Below are 19,026 nucleotides of genomic sequence, written 5' to 3' on the forward strand. Positions count from 1 at the left end.
AAATCTTCAAACGCCTACACTTGACTGCTGTGAGTATACTCTCACCTGCTTATACCAATCTCCTGTAATCCTGACGCTCTGGTCCTCTCTTTCCGAGAACTTTTTAGATTTGTCAGAACCAGCAATAGCTAAAATTAACGCTCTCATCATCACTCCAACGTCAGAGAGGGCAGAGACCCTTCCTGTACGCATTATTCCCTGCCTGCAACCCAGGCACAAGTAGGGGAAACAAAGTTTTTATATACGTATAAAAATTAACGCAATATATCTGTACTTATTTGTAAGTAAGTGCAGATTTGATGAAGGCAGAGAAAAGTTTCCTTTCCATAGAGTCTGGACAATCCAAATCAGTAAAGCTATTCTGATGACAGCAGTTAAACAAGGGCATCAAAGAAACACTAAAAAATCAATGGGAGTTTGATGGCTAGAGCCACCGGGGAGGTGGAGGTTAGCTGTGAGCTGAACTGCCACTCGCATTACGGCACAGTTACATCTCACGTGAATAGAATAGAATATTTCCAGTTGGAAGGGACCTACAACGATCATCTAGTCCAACTGCCTGACCCCTTCAGGGCTGACCAAAAGTCAAAGCATATTGTTAAGGGCATTGTCCAAATGCCTTGTAAACACTGACAGGCTTGGGGCATCGTCCACCTCTTGAGGAAGCCTGCTCCAGGGTTTGACCACTCTCTCGGTAAACAAATGCTCCCTAATGTCCAGTCTAAACCTCCCCTGGCGCTGCTTTGAATCATTCCCACGCATCCTACCACCGGATCCTAGGGAGAAGAGCTCAGCACCTCCCTTTCCACATCCCCTCCTCAGGAAGGTGCAGAGAGCAATGAAGTCGCCCCTCAGCCTCCTTTTCTCCAAACTAGACAAGTCCAAAGTCCTGAGCTGCTCCTCATAGGACATTCCTTCCAGCCCTTTTACCAGCTTGGTTGCCCTCCTCTGGTCGCACTCAAGGACCTTCACATCCTTCTTAAATTGCGGGGCCCAGACTGCACGCAGTACTCAAGGTGAGGCCGCACCAACGCTGAATACAGCGCGATAATCCCCGCTTTTGACCATCTGGTTACGCTGAGTTTGACGCACCCCAGGATGCGGTTTGCCCTCTTGGCTGCCAGGGCACGAATGGATGCCGTGGCTTCCTGCAGCTCTACTGACTCTCCCTGGTCATCTGGAAGCTCTCCGAGAACCTTGTGTGAAACATCCAGATAATCAAAACCAACACACAAATGAGACTTTGCTGAAGATTCTTCCAGACCTGCTGTCTTCCTGTTTTTCTGAGGAAAATTCCATGTCCTAAATGGTCACTGCAATTGTTTTGGTTTAAGTGATCATATCACTCCAATTTTTAATTCCAACTCCATGTAATTCAAGAGGTGTACACAAGACTACAACCACAGACTAAACACTTCGCAAAATAAGAGTTAAAAAATAAGAAGTGCTGAAATTCATGATACCCCCACATTAATTTTAAGGACAGACTTGAACAAGACAACAGCACTAAGCAAAACATGCAAAGCCACTTACATCCTTATTTATTTAAAGCAGAAAGCTGGTATTTTCTCTAGTGAAGTCAACTGCAATTTTAGAATAAATATATCAAAGACAAAAACATGAACAGCACCAGGCCACCATCCTTTTAACAACACAGAAATGAAGAACACTGGGCAGGGTATAGAAAAGTGGTATAAAACCAGTATTCACTAACCCCTCTATAAATACAACCTAGTCTGAAACAGCATATACCGGATTCAAAAGAAAAATTCCCAGTGCTAATGTTTAAGTAATTGTAATTCATAATCTTCCTCTTGGTGCATGCCAGATTTTATGAAGGCTATAAATCTTTAACATTATTGAGAAAAAGTAAGGTCTTGAAGACATACATGCCACATATATTAGCTCAGAGAAACTAGATTAATCTGCAGCAATAAAAAAAGCCAATTCTACTAAGCCTGATTAAATATTTAGGTCATATTGTTTCTGCAGCAAAATTTGAAAAATGCACAGCAAATAACATCTTTCGCTGAGTTTGAAGACTTAATCACTATACTTTCAAAAGGGAGTTATGCTACAACATGACTCTATGGGAAAGCCAATACGAAAGCCTTTTTAAGAGAAAAACAATGAAAGTATAAGCTAATTAAACTAGCACACGTTAGTCAGAACCCCAAACTACCTGTATACGTGCGGGGAAAATGTCATGACGTGCTATGACCATTTTACTACCGTTCGTGTTAGATAACTTGTGTTCTAGGAAGTTCTATTAGTCAGTACTCGTATGTTCACAAAGACAAACCCAAACAAAATACATTCTGTACTCAAGTACGACATAGATGATGACAACTTATTAGATCATCCACTCCACAAGAATGGTTAATTTATTGTCTGCCTAAAGTATCACCTATCAACGTTATTTCATACAGTATAAACAGCAGAAAGGCAAACCATCAAAAGCCTATCTACCTTCTTACCAACAGTAAAATACATCACATACCTCACCCAAAATGAGGATTTTGGATGAAAGTTTTCATTTTTGATTAGTACTCTGCCGTTGATGACATGACGAACTGTGGTACTGATGACAGGCAGTAGAAAGAATACTATGTATTTGTTTTTCAGTACCAAGACCGTTATGAAAGATTTATATGCATATGTCCATGGAATGCGGTTTAGGGTTCTTTGGGGTGGGTTTCTGCCACTGTGGCGTTAGCACAGCTAAGCTGCTTAAGGTACAATAAAAGTCAGTACTGGGGATGCAGGAGATTGCATTGGCACTTACGATACTAGAACACTCAAAACAGTATCTCCTTTTTTAGCCAGTTTCGGTATTTTTTTTTTATTATCTTAGAGTCATAATTAAGGTTGAAAGGGACCTTAGGAGGTCTCTAGCCCAACCTCCTGCTCAAAGCAGGGTTAACACTGATTCCAAACCAGACCAGGGTTTTGTCCAGTTGGGTCTTGAAAGCCTCCAGGGAGGGACTCTACAACTTCTCTGGTCTGCTGTGCCAATGCTTCCCTGACCATGAAAAATTGTCTTCTTTCATCAGGCTGGAACCTCCTGACTTCAGCTCACGACCGTTCTCTCTCATCTTCCTGCCACACACTTCTTTAAAGAGCCTAGCTCCATCTTCTCAGTAACCTCCTCCTACGTGTGGGAACGCTGCTAACCCTTTCTCTGAAACTCCTGCTGTAGCCTTGCCCTGAAGCCTTCTCTTCTCCAGGCTAAACAAGCCCAGTTCCCTCAGCCTGTCTTCCTACACCAAGTCCTCCAGCCCCCAACCATTGTGGCAGCCCTCCACTGAACTTGCTCCAGTTTAGCAACACCTTTCCTACGTCCAGGGGTCCAAAACCTGGATGCAGTTCTCCAGAAGTGATCCAACAGACAGTGGTCTTGCCATGGCATGAGTCAATTCTCACAGCGCTCTCGGATGCATTTCACCGGGTCCCATGGACATGGATGTGTCAGTTCTCAAGTAATCCCTGACTTAATCCTTTTTCTCTACTGGTACTTTACTTCCTCCTTGATCCCTACCTAACCTCCTAATCTAAGTAATAGGATGACTTCTCTTAGCTCTCTAAAAAAACTTCATTCCTGCAAACCTACTTTTCAGATACAAGTATCACTAAATTTGTATCTTAGCGATGACAGGATTTTAAACTACATTATTGCAAAGCAGCAGTTTGGGGGCGAGGGGTCATTATAGGGTTAAAGGTGCCATAACAACACAGAACAGAGAAGCATGAAAATTATTTAAATACTTAAGAAACAATTATTTGTGATAATGTGTCACAGACGTAAGTTCCCATGCCCCGAAGCAGCACTCTGTCACAGTACTGGCCAAATGTACACAACAGCCTTATAAGAGGAATATTATCTCTATGCATGAAAGTATTTGTAGTGAAGGAGGGCAAGGAAATGAAAACCAAACAAGTTCTGGAGCTCTTTGATAGACTGAAAAGTCAAACGATAAATAATACGAGATTCTTCTATAGCAAGGCCAAATTACCTCTGCACAGATGAAGTTCTATCAAAAAGAACAAAAGGATTTGTATATTAGAAGCAGACACAAGCAACTGATGACCCATAAGAAAAAAGAGATATGAAAGAGCTCGGAGGAAGTGTCTATTTAGTACTGATGTTTCAGACAAAGAGCAAAGGCTTTAATCACCCAGATGCACCAGTTACTGGGAAGGCACATATCCCTGGCAGCTTAAGAGATGCTACTATGGGAATGTTGCTTTTGAAACCTCCTGCGCACTTATCCTTTGGCTAGACACTTGTGATAATTCACAGGCTCTGCACGGGATTACAGGAGATGCCTACGACACCCGCATTAACGTGGACATTTGCATCTCAGTCTGTGTGAACCTGAAAATCCTCCGTCGGGAGACAACAGCTACAGCACGGCAAGAGAGGGCACCGCGACGAGTCGGCAGCGCTTGTCTGAGCCCTCGCCCTGTTCCGCAGCAGGATTCATCATCTCATCTGAGCCCATGTAAATTGTGGTATTTGGAGAAAGACCTACTTGCGGACCCAAGAGCACAATTAATGAGTTACAGAAACATGTCTCTACACAACTTCACAGCAAATTTATTTATTCATTGCAGAACTAAGTGTATTTACTTTACCTAAAAGCCTGTTCTTTCCTAAACTTGCTGAAGGCCATTACCATTAAAAAGGTTGAGTCATTCAACAGTTATAAAGACCTGATGCACATTAAAGTTGTTAAATCCTGATTCTTTCTTCTGTACCTATAGTTTCACCCTCCATTTAAAGGTGTCAGATGTTTCAAAGTGCAATGTGAGCCACGCAAACTATGGTAAAAGTATGTGGTAGTGGGAAATACCTTGGCTCGAGTACTCAAGAGACTCAGAAATTTCATAAACTGTTATCTCGTATTCTTAAATTCAGTTAGAAAGCCTGCTTGAAAATCCTCACTTAAGTGCAGTTTGGAGGGCACCAACACAGTTCAGTTGGGTGTTATCAGTAACTGCCCTACTTCCCTCCCTGCAGCCACTCATACCCATCCTGGCTTCATGTACCTGGAGAGAGAAATTAGTTCACTGAACTGCAAAGCTGGAAAAACATCAGACATATACAATGACATCAGTTAAAGTGTGAAATAAGCAGCACCCTGACAAGAAAAAAAAAAAAATTTATAATCAATGTTATATTTTTGTTTTGTACTAATGCTTACCTACAGCCATAATATTATAGTTTGTCAGATAAATCCTTGTCAGTTCATTACTCATTCATTACTTTAGATCATACTCCACAGGTTTTTTTCCAAAAAGAAATTTTCTAAAAAGCAAAGAGTACATGTTGTATCTGAATAAAGTGGTTAATGAGCCAAATACCCTGCAACTGAAGATAAAAGACAGGTTCAAGCAAGTCATTATCTTGAGTCACCTCTATTTCTGTTAAGGAACACTGTCCTATAAATACATTCCATTCAAAACAAACCAAGACGACAAGACTGCAGTTTCTAGGATTCTACTAGAATAGCAAATAATAGTAGACTATTAGAATTCCCTTGGTTTTTTAAGTCTCAGAAAATCTTATGCTATTTTATTTATTGCTAGAAACCAGACTTTTTAAAATGCAAAAACTGTAAGACTCACATCTTCAGTGTACTGCATATTACACACCCAAAACCCAAATAATACAGTGGGATACAACCCAGTAAACATTTTAGTGCCCTTAACCTTTTTTTTCCAGGCCAGCTAAAAGAAATCAAAATTGCACTAGCAGGACTGGAATAGTGCTACCGGTTTTCTCATTTTTGCTTTGTTTCACTATTAAACATGCAGAAAACTTAAGTGACACAAATCAGAACCTGAGTCTACTCTGCAAATTCATCTGTAAAGCAACACTGGAAGTTTATCACAAAAATAGTTATTTCTCTGCAGGTTTCCTCATATATTTCTTCCTCTCCATCATAACAGATTCCCAAGATCAACGGTTTTAAAAGCTGTAAGGTTCCACCAAAAGCAGAAAAGTTTAATTCCCCAATTTGAAGACTATTATCAAACTGTACTGTTTCCAAAGAGCTGATGTGGCACAATAACTATGAATGGGCCATTCATGATCATTAAAGATGGGACAGCGGGATCTTCTACCTCCAAACTGCAGCTCTCCATTGCATGCAAGTATCTGTGTGATGCTCTAGATTCCCTGGAACAGGTATCAAGACTTCAATAAACTTCAGTTCTATGGCCAAGATTCTGTGTTAATTTGCATCACATTCACTTAATCACACATTCTGCCAAGCAATGGCTGGCAGCTTGTAAGGCACTGAAGTACCGCACAATTTTCTGGATGGCCGAAGACTAATGAGATGTCGTAATGACTTCCCCCCACAAAGTGACAGAATTACCACGAGGGCTATGTCTTACAAGTCAGCAGAGACACAAAAAGTGGTCAAGGGAAGAGCAAACTATCTTGTCCAAAGTTGAGCTTTTAGAGCAGTACATATTTAGGTATTAAAAACCTTTTTAAGCCAGATCAGCAATCAGCAATGGTATTTTTAAGGAGTCCCGTGCTATGATATGCAAGGCAGAGAGTAACACAGTTCAACCGCACTGCTTCATGTGAGAAGACCCTGAGACAGAGAGAAGCAAGAGTTTGCCCAAGACCCCTCTGTGGTTCATGCTGATCCAATCTATCTCAAAATAAGGCTGTGAGTCTGTCTGTCCATCTGGGAAGTCTCCATAACCCGTGAGCTTGGGGGTCCCGGGCTCCACACACTTCTAATGGCATGCAGGGCATTCAACTGCTCACACCAGATGGGGGACAAGGGTATTACTGACCCATCAGGTGCCCACTCAGAATCCCCAGCAGGTTCAACCAGGCTTAAACCAAGTTCAATGATATTTCCATGTTGGAAACAGCTGATATCAGCCTAAAACCTCACCTCCATATGTTACGCACAGGCAAAAACAGGCGAGCCCACATGGAGTACTCCTCTTTCTGCTGATAACAGCTAAAGCAGCATTTTAATACGTTTGACCACAACTACACTCAACGCATAGCAACAAAGGATGCTTCACGCCTTTTAAAAAATAACTTAATTAGATTTATGTTGCTAAGTCATACCAGCAAGAGGACATTTGCTACTAATATTCTCTTTTCCCTTATCTGAAGAATTGTTGTCTCCCCTTTTGTCACAGCCTTTCCTACTAATTGCAATGACACCTCCCAATTTTGGAATGGCTGATCAGCTTATAAGCTTCCCCACAGCTAATCTAGGTCAACAAGCTACTAATAAGGCCAGCATATGTTTCCTTTATTTAACGCTACTGAGATCTTTATAAATTGCTTCTGTCTCCCAACAAAAGCCACTCCACAGACTCAGAAACCTCTGTATAAGAAGTAACAGTGACACAGCGGAGGATGAAGAGCGTAAAAAGCATCTGCAAATAGACTAGTCTGTCTGTGCCTGTGAACAGCTCGTGAAAGAGCAAGCCAAAGCTACCCAAGGTTGACCAGTTGACGCCAAAATCTCTCCAGGTATCCTGCTGTGCACACAACTTCTACTCCTGAGAGTCCACAGATTAAAACCAAAGTTCAGATTCAGTGGCTTGGAGCTGTTTGATCTTCCATTCCCGCAGTGTCCTCTTTCAAACACGGCCTGAACTTGAGAATGTCATGAAGGCCCTTCTCTGAGAAGCCATTAGTTTTCACTCTACTTGGAACATCTAATAAAAATGGGATTATCGCTTTTGTAACATACTGCACTGCATGGGGGGTAAAAAAATCTCATTATAAAGCAGCTTCTCATAAATAGAATATCATTTTATATCCAGGTTAGATAATACAGGTTTTCTTCTCTAAACTAAAATGCTAGAAAACTATTTCAAAGTTAAGAAGCATTAAAAGCAAAATGTCTTTGAGGTTTTTCATTCTTATTTTTGAGGCAATGTCAACCAGTCAATTCTGTGGCCTTCCATGCTGAAGACAATTTATTGCTAAAATCTAAGGCATACAGCACATGGTAAACGGCACCAAAGCAAAGGAAATGGAGGGCGGGGAGAATCAACACAAATATTTCAAAGTAACACATTCACCAGCCAGGGTTCTACATGGCAATGAAAGTTTGCTGGGATGAACAGGCCATTTTCTATTGCTTTCAAGCAAACACAGAAAAATCAAACAAGCTGTTTGAGTTGCAGATAAATCACCCGAAATTGCATCCACAGAAAGATGCTTTTCCCCTATTTATTTCAACGACATGATGTCTGCATGAAAATACTCAGGAACAGGAATTACTGAAAGCCACTGTTTGTATCAACAGGTCCCCCCAAAATATCGAATCAGAGTCCAGGGCTGCAGGGCATCCTGCACGTTCATGGCCTGCAGGTGAGCACCGCCAGTGAAATCCAACATAAGCCTGACGTGAACCCCCCCCCCGTGTTTAGAAAACTTAGAAAACAGTCATACTGTTGCAGTAACTTTCCTTAAGGTAATTTCCTTCTACCACAACTACAGTCCATGTGCGATGCAAAAGAGGAGAAAAAATTACCTATTATCCTTGAACAGCTCAGACCGGAGATATTTATCTTTCGCTATCAGAAACCAGGGCTTTGTGACTGTGCCCCTCCCAATACCTGCAGAGGCAGATATCACTGGTTTAGTGAAACTATTCATTACCCTCAATTCCTTTCTTTTTTCTTTTCTTTTGATTACTAAAAAGGGAGAGGCAAGCTGATGCTCAGAGGGTTCAGTATTTAACAGCTCTGGCCACAGGACATTAATTCCAAGAACCACTTTCAGAGCTTGATCTTTTATTATTATATAATTTGACTTGTGAAATCTCCTGATGTACACCAGTGTGAGAGCAGAAGCAGCCTCTTTTCTCTGGGGTTTGCTATTATGAACACTCCTCTATTGTGATTAAGAGATCAGTAAACTGAGATTTAATTTAATGGTCCAATTAAGGTTTGAACCCAGAATATAAAAGACTTGTCTATTGATCGTTCTTATGGTGACATTAAAGCCTATCCGAAGCCCAGGCTCCCAGTGTGCATGGTATGACGTAAACCTGCGTGTTTCAAAGCATCCTCGGAGCCACGCAGCTCTAAGCAACAGAAATCCCTTGTTACAACAATACCAACAGAGAAGTAATAAAGAGAGCAGGAACTCGTTTTCATATTGTGTGTTAACAAAGGTATAGGTTGGCTATTATGCTATGAATCTATCACTGACATCTTACTACTATTGTGTTGCTTTTTGATTACTGAAAGCTGGTATCTCTGAAATAAGACTTTTCGAAAATAAGGTTTCACAGGGTCAAACGGTTCCACCCCTAAATTCAGAACAATTTTAGGAAATTTCCTATCTGAAAAATGGCTCTAACTGAACACAATTCATTCCCCTGTTGTAAGAAAGAAGCCACAAAGATGAGTTTAACAGAAGTACTGCACACCCTATTCACCTAATTTCTTTTGCTCAATTCACACATCTCATTTAAAGTTTGAAACGCTTGCTATGCTAAAATTTTACCATTTAAAAATCATGATTCCTGTATGAGAAGCAACTCCTCTGTTCCTATACTTAAGTATTCAAATAAGAATTAAAAACAAATGAGAATTAGGAACCAAAACGCTTTGAAGCACTCATGCAGCAATCTTGGGGTTTTTTCAAGTTTTTCTCCTGAAGAAGTGCCTTTGATTTGGGTAACTCGATTTCACTAGTTTTCTGCACCAACTGTCCCACCGCTATTCTCCAATGAAAGAGAAAGCTATATGTGAAAGAGCTTCCTGAAAGCACCGTGGACATCAAAGAAAAAAGGCAGGAAAACCAGAATGCTGACCGAGTGTAAAGCCATGTGGGAGAGAAATTTGTTTATCTTCCTATGTGAGCACCCTAATGAGTTTCGAGCCAACAATTACATCTCATTATTGGCACTGTTAAAAACTTTTATTAAGCAATTGGTAAATTCTCATTTCACCACACACACACACACACACTAACAATTTCAGATTTTTCGGTTGAATGTGGCCCTTAATAAGCAAGCAGGTCAGATCACACATCTCGCTGCTGCATAAACGTTTTTCTTCTTTGCTGAACACACATACTGGACTATTTGAATAAACAAATGCCTGGCAAACTCAAAATGTCTTCTGCTCTATACACAGAGATCCTCACTGAAGAAAGCTTCGGTTTAAAAACACTTCACCAATGTACACATAAAATAAATAAAAAATATTTTCAATAAATACTTATAGGCCCAGAAAAAAAGGCCATGGTAGAAGACATAACTAATACATGTGTTAGAGAGTCATTATCATTCTGCCAAACACAGCAACATGTGAAAAAATTGATTAGTTTCCTCCTTATCCCTAATTTATAAAAGCAACAACTGACAATCTAGGGGAAGCAGAGGGAAGTAATTAGTTTTCTTCTTTTAAGGACAATATAATATGAAAATTGACAATAATAACAATTAACCTGATTACTTACAGCCTATAAAAAGGTAGGCAGGAAAAATAACATGTCATGCACTCCATCAAATAACATGGGGGATATTACAAAGATGTGCAATTCTATAAAGATGACTGAAAAAGGAAAACATCGCAAGAAAAATTTAACCACGTTATTTAGGGACACTGTGAACTAACCAAAATTCAAATTCACAAACCCAACAAATATTTATATCAGAAGCAAAACCCATTCTTGGATAAGCAGTGAACTGTTCTGCACACAAACTAGTTTTCATTTCTGCAAACCCAAGCACTCAAGAATTACACCAGTACCCAAGAACAAGGCACACATTTAAATGATTAAAAATTGTGTGCTAAAACAGGAAAAAAATTTCACGGCAAATGTTTTTATAATTCACTATTTAATCCGGAGTTACTGTTTTAATCACAAAAGTTTTACGGTACTCTAACAATCTTACTCAGAGCAATTAGGGCCATCATTGAAAAAATGGCTGATAAACTTGAAATCATTAGACTCTGAATGCACCTTACTCCATTTTTTAAAAAGTTAGCTACATGGTTTCATATGCAGGAACATAAAATACACAGCTACATGCATCTATTATCAAAATTCAGAGACTTCCTCAGGAAAAAAAAATCAAGTTAAAAGACCAATTATGAGAAATACATGTTTTCCTTCATGCCATATGTATTTTTTACCTTCTGTAGCGTTAACCACAGTAAGCTTTTTTTCCTCAGCCAGCAAGAAATTTGCTGATCAAAGCTACCTGCAGCTAGTAATTATTAACAAATATATTGCAGTAGCAATACAGTGTTTCTACAGAAACTCACACATTCCACCTTAAAGACAATTTTTAATCCAGCATAATCTTAAACTGAGTTTAAGAGCGCAGTTTAAAGCAACATCATGTACTCTTATGCTTAAAGAACTGTGATAAATGTTTTCACTCACGAAAATCTCATCAGACTCCTATAAGAGGAAACCGTAGCAGAAAAATTAAATTACTAACATAGGAAACCGTAAAACAAATGGTTTGGCTGGGGAGATGAAAATTCTCAAATACAGCAGCAGATATCAGAACGGATGGGAATTTTTCTTGGTAGCTTATGAAACACAATTGACTCTATGAAACGATGAAGACTGCTGAAGAGTGCAAAGGGGAAGAAAGGCTTCAGCCTTCTCTCAGATGAGAGAAAGCGGACTTGGGGAACCACAGTGATGAAGCCATCCTCTACAAGCATGGATATTTAAGCACGCTGCTTACAACTGTATTTAAAAAAAAAAAAAAAAAAAAAAGAAAAACCCAGCATTGAGCTACTCCAGTGCCCAGCATCATGCTCCAAGATATCCTACAGCACTCATCACCATCACCTCCAAGGCTGGCTGACCAGTGAGAAGTAGAATTACTATCTCTGCTTCTTCCAGACAGCACCAGAATCAGTACGGCCGGCTCTACGTGTCACGCTTTGCTCTCGTAACGGGTATAGGAGGGCTACGATGACACTCAAGTACAACATACTGCATTCTACAGCATGCACATGTTAAAGTCTCTGTTCTGTATCCCTTTTAAGCACACCCTTTTTCCTAATTCCACCCAGCTCCTATGAGCATCAGGAGGATGACAGAAACCCTTCTTCCTATCGTTCCCTGAATCCCACTGAACTCTCTACAATAGCCAATGAAATCAACAAAATATAACGTTGATATAATTACGTGCTATCTTTTGATACTTAAGTTCCTTAAGTCATCTAACGGGGAGAAGTGCAAGCAATAAAGTGTCCTTAGCGGCTCACACAGCCCTGCATGTGAACAGCTGTGGTGACAGCATAGAAAAAAAAGGAAAACTGCATAGTGTTTCTAGCCTCATAAAGTCATTTAATGTTAAATGTGCATGTCTAATTAGCGAGGTGCATGGCAACCTCTAGTGGTATATGCCTGCTTAGAAAACAACTAACATTCCAATATATGAAGCTATAGGAAAAGCATTTGCCTTAAGTAATCAGTCATCTTCTTGTCACTAATTTTATTAGAATGACATGGTGATGAGATGTCAGAATACAGCTGTTCAGGGAAAGATTCTCCTCTTAATTTCCAACTGTCACACATACTAGAGCAGCCAGGCTAGCTGTAGAAAAGCTGAATATCATGGAAGGTGTTTCCCAAATAGGTTAAAGGAATTAATGCAAACTGACTTGCAGTTTTAAGTGACAAAGCAAATACCTGTACTAATATGCCAGTTAGATGCACAGCTTTACTTTTTGGTAATTGTACTTGTAGAATAGAAACCAAGCAAAGGAAAAACCTACCCTTATTGCAGGTATGTAACGCTCCACCTGGTTGTGCTTTGTTGCTTAGAGACTATACAGCCAATTCTGGCAGTCATTTGTGACAATAATGACATCAACACACATTTTATTTTATTTCTTTGTTAACAGTCTACCAATATAATTTAAAGATAATACAAATGTCAGCCCTCCACAAATGCAAGAGAGAGACAGTGCAGTGCAATATCACCCTTGGCACTGCGGCGATAAAATAGCTAGGTATATAATAATAGGTAATTAAAACCAAACCAGTGGTAACAGCAGATAGAGAAGGGAAGGATCTCAAAGTTAGGGCTGTCTACAATAGAGGACATCCAACATTAAACGAATACTGCCCTGGATCTTATTATAAACCATCTATTACATCTATTTTTACTTCCAGCAGCTGCTTCTGATAGATTGATACAAATCTGTCAATGTTCATGCTTGCTGGAATGTGATACAAATTACCCAACATGATGAAGTTGTATTTTACTGAGCTCTTAAGTACACTACATTGAATACTCCCAGCTAATTCTTTCATAGAACATAGTCTTCAGAATTTAAAACAATTGGCAGTCTCTGCTCAGAATAGGATTAGGAAAAAGCCTGCATGGAAATGGAATTACTTCTCACATTAAGGAAGGAATCATTAGAGCATCTGGTGAGGCTTAAATTATGACTGTCTATTCAGTTGTATTGCTAAGCAGATTTTAAGTTAAGTGTTTCACAGCTACTTAATTTAAAAACCTATACCCTAAAATACTTTATGTAATATAAAGTCCCATCTTCTTTTTAGGCTTTTCCTTCACAGCAGACACTTTTTCATTATGGATACTGTGGTTTCTTCTCTCAGAGATACTTGCACTCTGATGGTAGAACCAGAATAGGAATTTAAATATAAATATTCCGCTTTGGAATCATAGAGCAAGCTGGGTCCATCAGGGCTGGCTAAATTTAATAACAGTGGCTAACAGTCTTTATAAGGTAGGAAAAGGCAGGACAATGTATGCCTCAAAACATCAATCTCTTATGAAATGTATGTGTTCGTAAGTATTTATTCCTATTGCTTTTCTTGATAACTGAAACTTTATAAAAATTCTGTGTATACTGAAATAGAATCAGGTTAAAATATTTCCTTTATGGTGCTTAAGCCTGCCAGGGAACCCAAGGTTGTAAAGCTGCTGAGAAGAAAATGTTACCATACTAGCAATAAAGACTTACTGGAAGTAAGAAGACTATTCCTTCCAGCCCGCCCATGTCCTAACCCCACAGGACATTTTACAACAGATTTTAATATATTTTTATAGTAGGGTCTTTTGACTTATAAGCAATAATGATCATAGTGACAAATTAAATCCCAATCTTGGTGGCCATTTTTGCCTATTGTCCAGTTTTCTACCTGCAAAATAAGATCTTCGGTCAACATTACACATAAAAAAGGGGGGGAAAAAAAAATTAAATCAAACATACTTCCTAACGCCTCTCTTGTTTTTCCGGTTCTGTTTTAAATTTAAATTCACCTCCTTCATTACAATTTCTACACTATACCAATACGGAGCGTCTGGCTACAACAAGGCAGAACCTTAAAAATAACAGCATGGAGTATCTTTGGACTATGTAAGAATATCATATTCTATACAATATATATCATATTGCTGTTTTGTTTTGCTTTTTCAGTTGATGAGTATGCCCACTTTCTGTACCTATCCTTACATTACATCCAACTATAAAAATACAGGTCCAACCCTGCTGGCACCCAACGGTTGGTACAACCAGTATCCCTCTCACACTACAGTTGGTTGGATATTGTTTGGTTATTATTTGTAATACTGCCCAGCTCAGATCCCATGTGAAGTCTCTCCACTAAAAGCCATCGAGAAACCACCCAACAGTAGCTACTAAAAGCTAACAACTTTAGAAGAACTAAGAGTTTCGAATAAGCCACTATGTGTTTGCTCTAAGGTCTTTCTTTCTCTTTGGCACATTTCAAGCATGGCTTTGTTAGTCCTTCATACAATAAAAGATAGATAATTTGACCGACAATTTCAGTGTGACAGAATTTTTTTTTCCTGTTTTCTGCCATTCACCCCTATTGCCTCCTTTCTGCGTGCATCAGTGTTAAGCAACAACAGAAGTCTCCCCGCTTTCAATAAGAATATCAGCACAATTATTTCACAACTAAAATCAAGCAGCAATCTTAAAGTCTCATTATAACTATGCATGTCTAGAGAGATGACAACTAAGGCACCCAAACGTCACAGCAGATTGTTGAAAAGCTGTACACAAGGAGTACAAGAGAATTGCTGGGTGTTGCACATCCTTCCTTGGGTCTTGAGATGGGTCTTATACATCAGGGAGTCAATCTGCCTCAAAGATGCCATTACACATGGTGAAAACTGCATGTGAAAAGGCTGGAGGAGGCTGGTGTGGGGAGGAGCCTCGCAGCACATAAAGGCTCCTTTTACGTTACTGAGTTGTAAGGTTGAGGCGAGACGTATGTACAAAGGTACTGAGGTCGCTGCTTCTCTACTGATGGCTGCCACCTCTTCCGATAAGCCAGCAGACCACATGCTTAGCCATTTCAGAACCCAATTAAATAAAAAAAAAAAAAAATCCAGCTGAGCTTACTTTGAACCATGAGTTTAAATTTTGAACAGTAGATGTCCATAAACTCAAAGCATTTTGACAAAAGCCAAGCCACCCAGAAAAACACATGCAGTGATGCTAGATGACTACAAGATTACTGAATGGTGATAACAGCCGGCTGTAATGGGACTAGCAAGATGATAACCTCTTCCTGGCCCAAAAATAACCAGAGGAACGCATCTTGCTTTGGTCTGCAGAAACAGCAGTAGAATAAAATGGAACAAAATCAGAAACTGGGAACATAAGAAAAAGCTCTGAAGTTGCAAACAAAGTATCACACTAAAAAACAGACCAAGTTTTTGAGCATCAAGGTAGCGTATCTCACACCATGCCAAGATCTATGATTTCAGAGGTCAACATTTGCAAATGCTTGGAAAACTCAGACTCCATGCCTATGATTTGAGAAATGAAGAGAGCAGGGATGTAAGACAATGTCTGTGATAGATAATGGGAAAATAGCTCCAATTCAAACTCTGAACACTCATTATCACTGCCAAGGGTTTGAAAAGAAGGCAAGTATCAAGCAGGGAAAAGGTAATGGCAGAATGCATTCATCCTGGTTACTTGTCCATACTTTTACAACCAACCATTTCCAAAAGAAAAGGGGCTCAGAGAGAATTAAATCCTAAAGAGCAGTGATTTAGAAACAAGATGTATCTCTTGTTCACCCAGTCCTTTACAAAGTGCGCAGGCACGCAATTATCATTTACTTATTTTTGGCACACTGTCTGTACTTGACAAGCACTTTAACAGTTTATTCCAGATCGCATTAACAAGGACCTTCCCTGTTTCTCTTGAAGCACGGAGCAGGGCTTGCTGCCAAGATGAGAAGGATGCCTGATGCATGATTACCTGCCTTTACAAAGGGGTCTGCAGCACAGATTCAAACTAGGAAGGACCAACTTCAATATCTACTTTAAAATTAAGGCCCTGTTTTAGAACCAGAGCAGATATTGACTATTTATTACTATACAGACTAATAAACTTTATCAGTTGAAAAGCACTGGTGTGGGTTTTATTGCCCATCTTTGCCAGGCATCGTCACAAAATGATCATTGTGTTTTGTCTGATTTAACAAATAGATCCTTTGCCAAATATGCAGGAAGAAGTAAAGCAAGTTGAAAATCCAGTCTGCATTGTACTTGAGAACCACCACTCAGTGCATTTTTATAATAACGGGATACATGACTAAAAAAAGCATAATTCACACAAATCCCTGAAAACCTTCCAGTTTGAAGGCAGGTACCGTTCTGTTCAGAGAGTCAGAAGTTTCTCAGAGAAACTAGTATTTTCTATGCATTCAGAACAGACTCAAGTATAAAGCAAATAAGGTTTATTCTGGGATTATTTAGTTATTCAGTTATCATTTCAGCTATTTAGCTCATCAGTATCTATTAAGGCATATAAAATTCAAGTTTCTCTACTCCTGAGTTTCAGCAAAGATGAGTTTCAAGAGAAGTCTTTATATTTACCTGATGATCCTCTGAGCAGCATACTGATGAAGTGAGCGGAACTGTGCTGACATATTTGCTAAGGCTGCCAGACAATTTGTATGAAGGTATTTGTCCTGTTGGAAAGAAGAGGAAAGAAAAAAAAAACCACATCAAACTGTCCTTTTGGTATATACTGACACCTATTGCAGGAATCATTCAAAAGACTGAGTAATATATGTTGCTTTAAAGGACACTGTCAAAAGCATACAGCAGAAATGCAAAGTGTATATAGTTGGTCATATTTTAAATATGTTTTCTTAAAATATAAGGCTTATAAAAGAGTGATTGTTTCATACGAATTTCAGAATGTATATGTATACAAACATATGTATATGTGTATGTCTTCATATCTTTAGTAATGTTGATTCACAATGACATCATAAACGTAACAAATACTGAAAGACATTCTCCTCTCTCTCCTTTTTGTAGTCTTAATCCTAAAATTTTCTGCTTCATAACTCATCTCCCTATCAACTCTTTCAAAGCATTCTATATATCTCACAACTATAACCGTATGATACTTCAGAGGTCTGGTCCCCTTGCTAGCATCCCTGAAACCATTTGAGCAGATAAGCATTTAAAGGATGGCCCTATTGAAGTCAAAGGTTTTCACAGAACCAGATGTGTCCACTTATCCAATCCAATAGGGATTTATTTCCCTATTCAAGTCTAAAATATGCATTTACATAACATAACAGATTCCAAACCCTACAAATATATGCCAAGAATGTCCTCGTTACTTCCAATTCTTCTGATCATAAAAGTGAAATCCATAAGTTTTCCAATTTAAAATATATTTAAATATTTTTTGCTACTTTTTCATGTAAAAACTTCTGTGCCTTTAATTGTTGAAAATATTCAAAAGTGCTTGAAACCATACTTATATGTTTGAGATAAGGTATAGAATCAAATACTTGACAAATGCACAAAATCTGATACGAGGCTATAAAGTTGAAGCAGTTTTGCTTTGCTAAAGCTCAGGAAGGTTTTATGGCCTGGTTACTGTCTTAATTCATAAAAACACTAACAATAGAGCTGAAATTCCCACTTCTGAGTAACCAAATAGAGACAAGCAACCTATAAGGAATCATTTCTACTCATCAGCCTAAGGAACTTTTCCTTCTCGTCTGAGGATGAGCAGTTCAGTGCCTGGATCACAGACTTTAGAGAAACCTACTCAATGAATTGAATGATAATACAGAGATGGTGTTACTAGTTCAGAACCACTTAATACTGTGCTTAGTTAATATGGCTGATCTTCCCAGTCCTTCCCTCTTGTAAATTCAGATGCCAACTGGTTGCAACAGAATGAAGAAAAAATCCAACACCCTGTTTGAAATTGAATTAATGCTGTTGGAGTTAGAAATCCACACTACGTGCAGAAATGCTACACGTAACTCTTACCCTTGTCCGTGTCATGTTGTACTGGATGGTTCTTATCACAACTAGTATCAGGAGACTCCCAAGTGAGATCTCTGTTAAGACACGCTCAGCATACCAAGTGATATTTTTCAATATCTGAAAAAAAACCACAAACAACAAAGTTCTTCAGCACCTAGGTCTGAATAAGAACGTAGAAAGTTGTCTGGACTCTCACATTCCTTAAGATAGGTAAATTAGCTTCCAACCTCTAATGTGACCAAAACCAATTGGATTCTAAAGCAAGAAGATTTAAAAAAAAAAAAAAAAAAAAAAAAGAGACAGATCTCTGCAGTATTACCACCCAGTAGATCTCATCAACTTTATCATAAGTCATGTGGAAACACACTAAGTGTAGAAAGATGATTAAATTTGGCAATTCCCTAATTTCTATGCCCTGTGCCACCACATTCCTATATTCTTTTTAATCCTACCCTTTACACTTTATAAAGTCTCCAATTCCACCCTAGCCACCTGAATAATGTTGCCAATTCCTCCTCATTTTCCCTCATTACAAGTTGGGCAAGAGGCAGCACGTACGAGCTCTGACTGATGGGCAAGAGCGCACATGCTGAAGGATGCAGGGCAGATCAACAGGTTAACTGTTGACTTCACACTGAAGCCTTTCTCTTGCCAGAGGTGAGGTCTCTTCCCCTAATAGGTTAGAAAAAGTCATCAGCTAGGTTAAGAGCTTCATATCTTTCAGTGCTCT

At 39.1% G+C, this 19,026-nt stretch overlaps 1 protein-coding gene across 4 annotated transcripts in view; it reads right to left on the reverse strand.

Annotated features, from left to right (window-relative positions):
- Positions 1-19,026, reverse strand: part of DYM (dymeclin) — a 219,045-nt gene that overhangs the window by 96,244 nt on the left and 103,775 nt on the right. For all 4 annotated transcript variants that reach the window (XM_010583004.1, XM_010583005.1, XM_010583007.1 and 1 more), the window contains exons 12-13: positions 18,300-18,413; positions 16,875-16,969 (exon numbers count right to left, since the gene is read on the reverse strand). In XM_010583004.1, the coding sequence (XP_010581306.1) occupies positions 16,875-16,969; positions 18,300-18,413 (209 nt within the window). The remainder of the gene's footprint in view (positions 1-16,874; positions 16,970-18,299; positions 18,414-19,026) is intronic.

Source organism: Haliaeetus leucocephalus, unplaced genomic scaffold (genome assembly GCF_000737465.1).
Source record: "Haliaeetus leucocephalus isolate CR32 unplaced genomic scaffold, Haliaeetus_leucocephalus-4.0 Scaffold866, whole genome shotgun sequence".
Taxonomy (NCBI): domain Eukaryota; kingdom Metazoa; phylum Chordata; class Aves; order Accipitriformes; family Accipitridae; genus Haliaeetus; species Haliaeetus leucocephalus.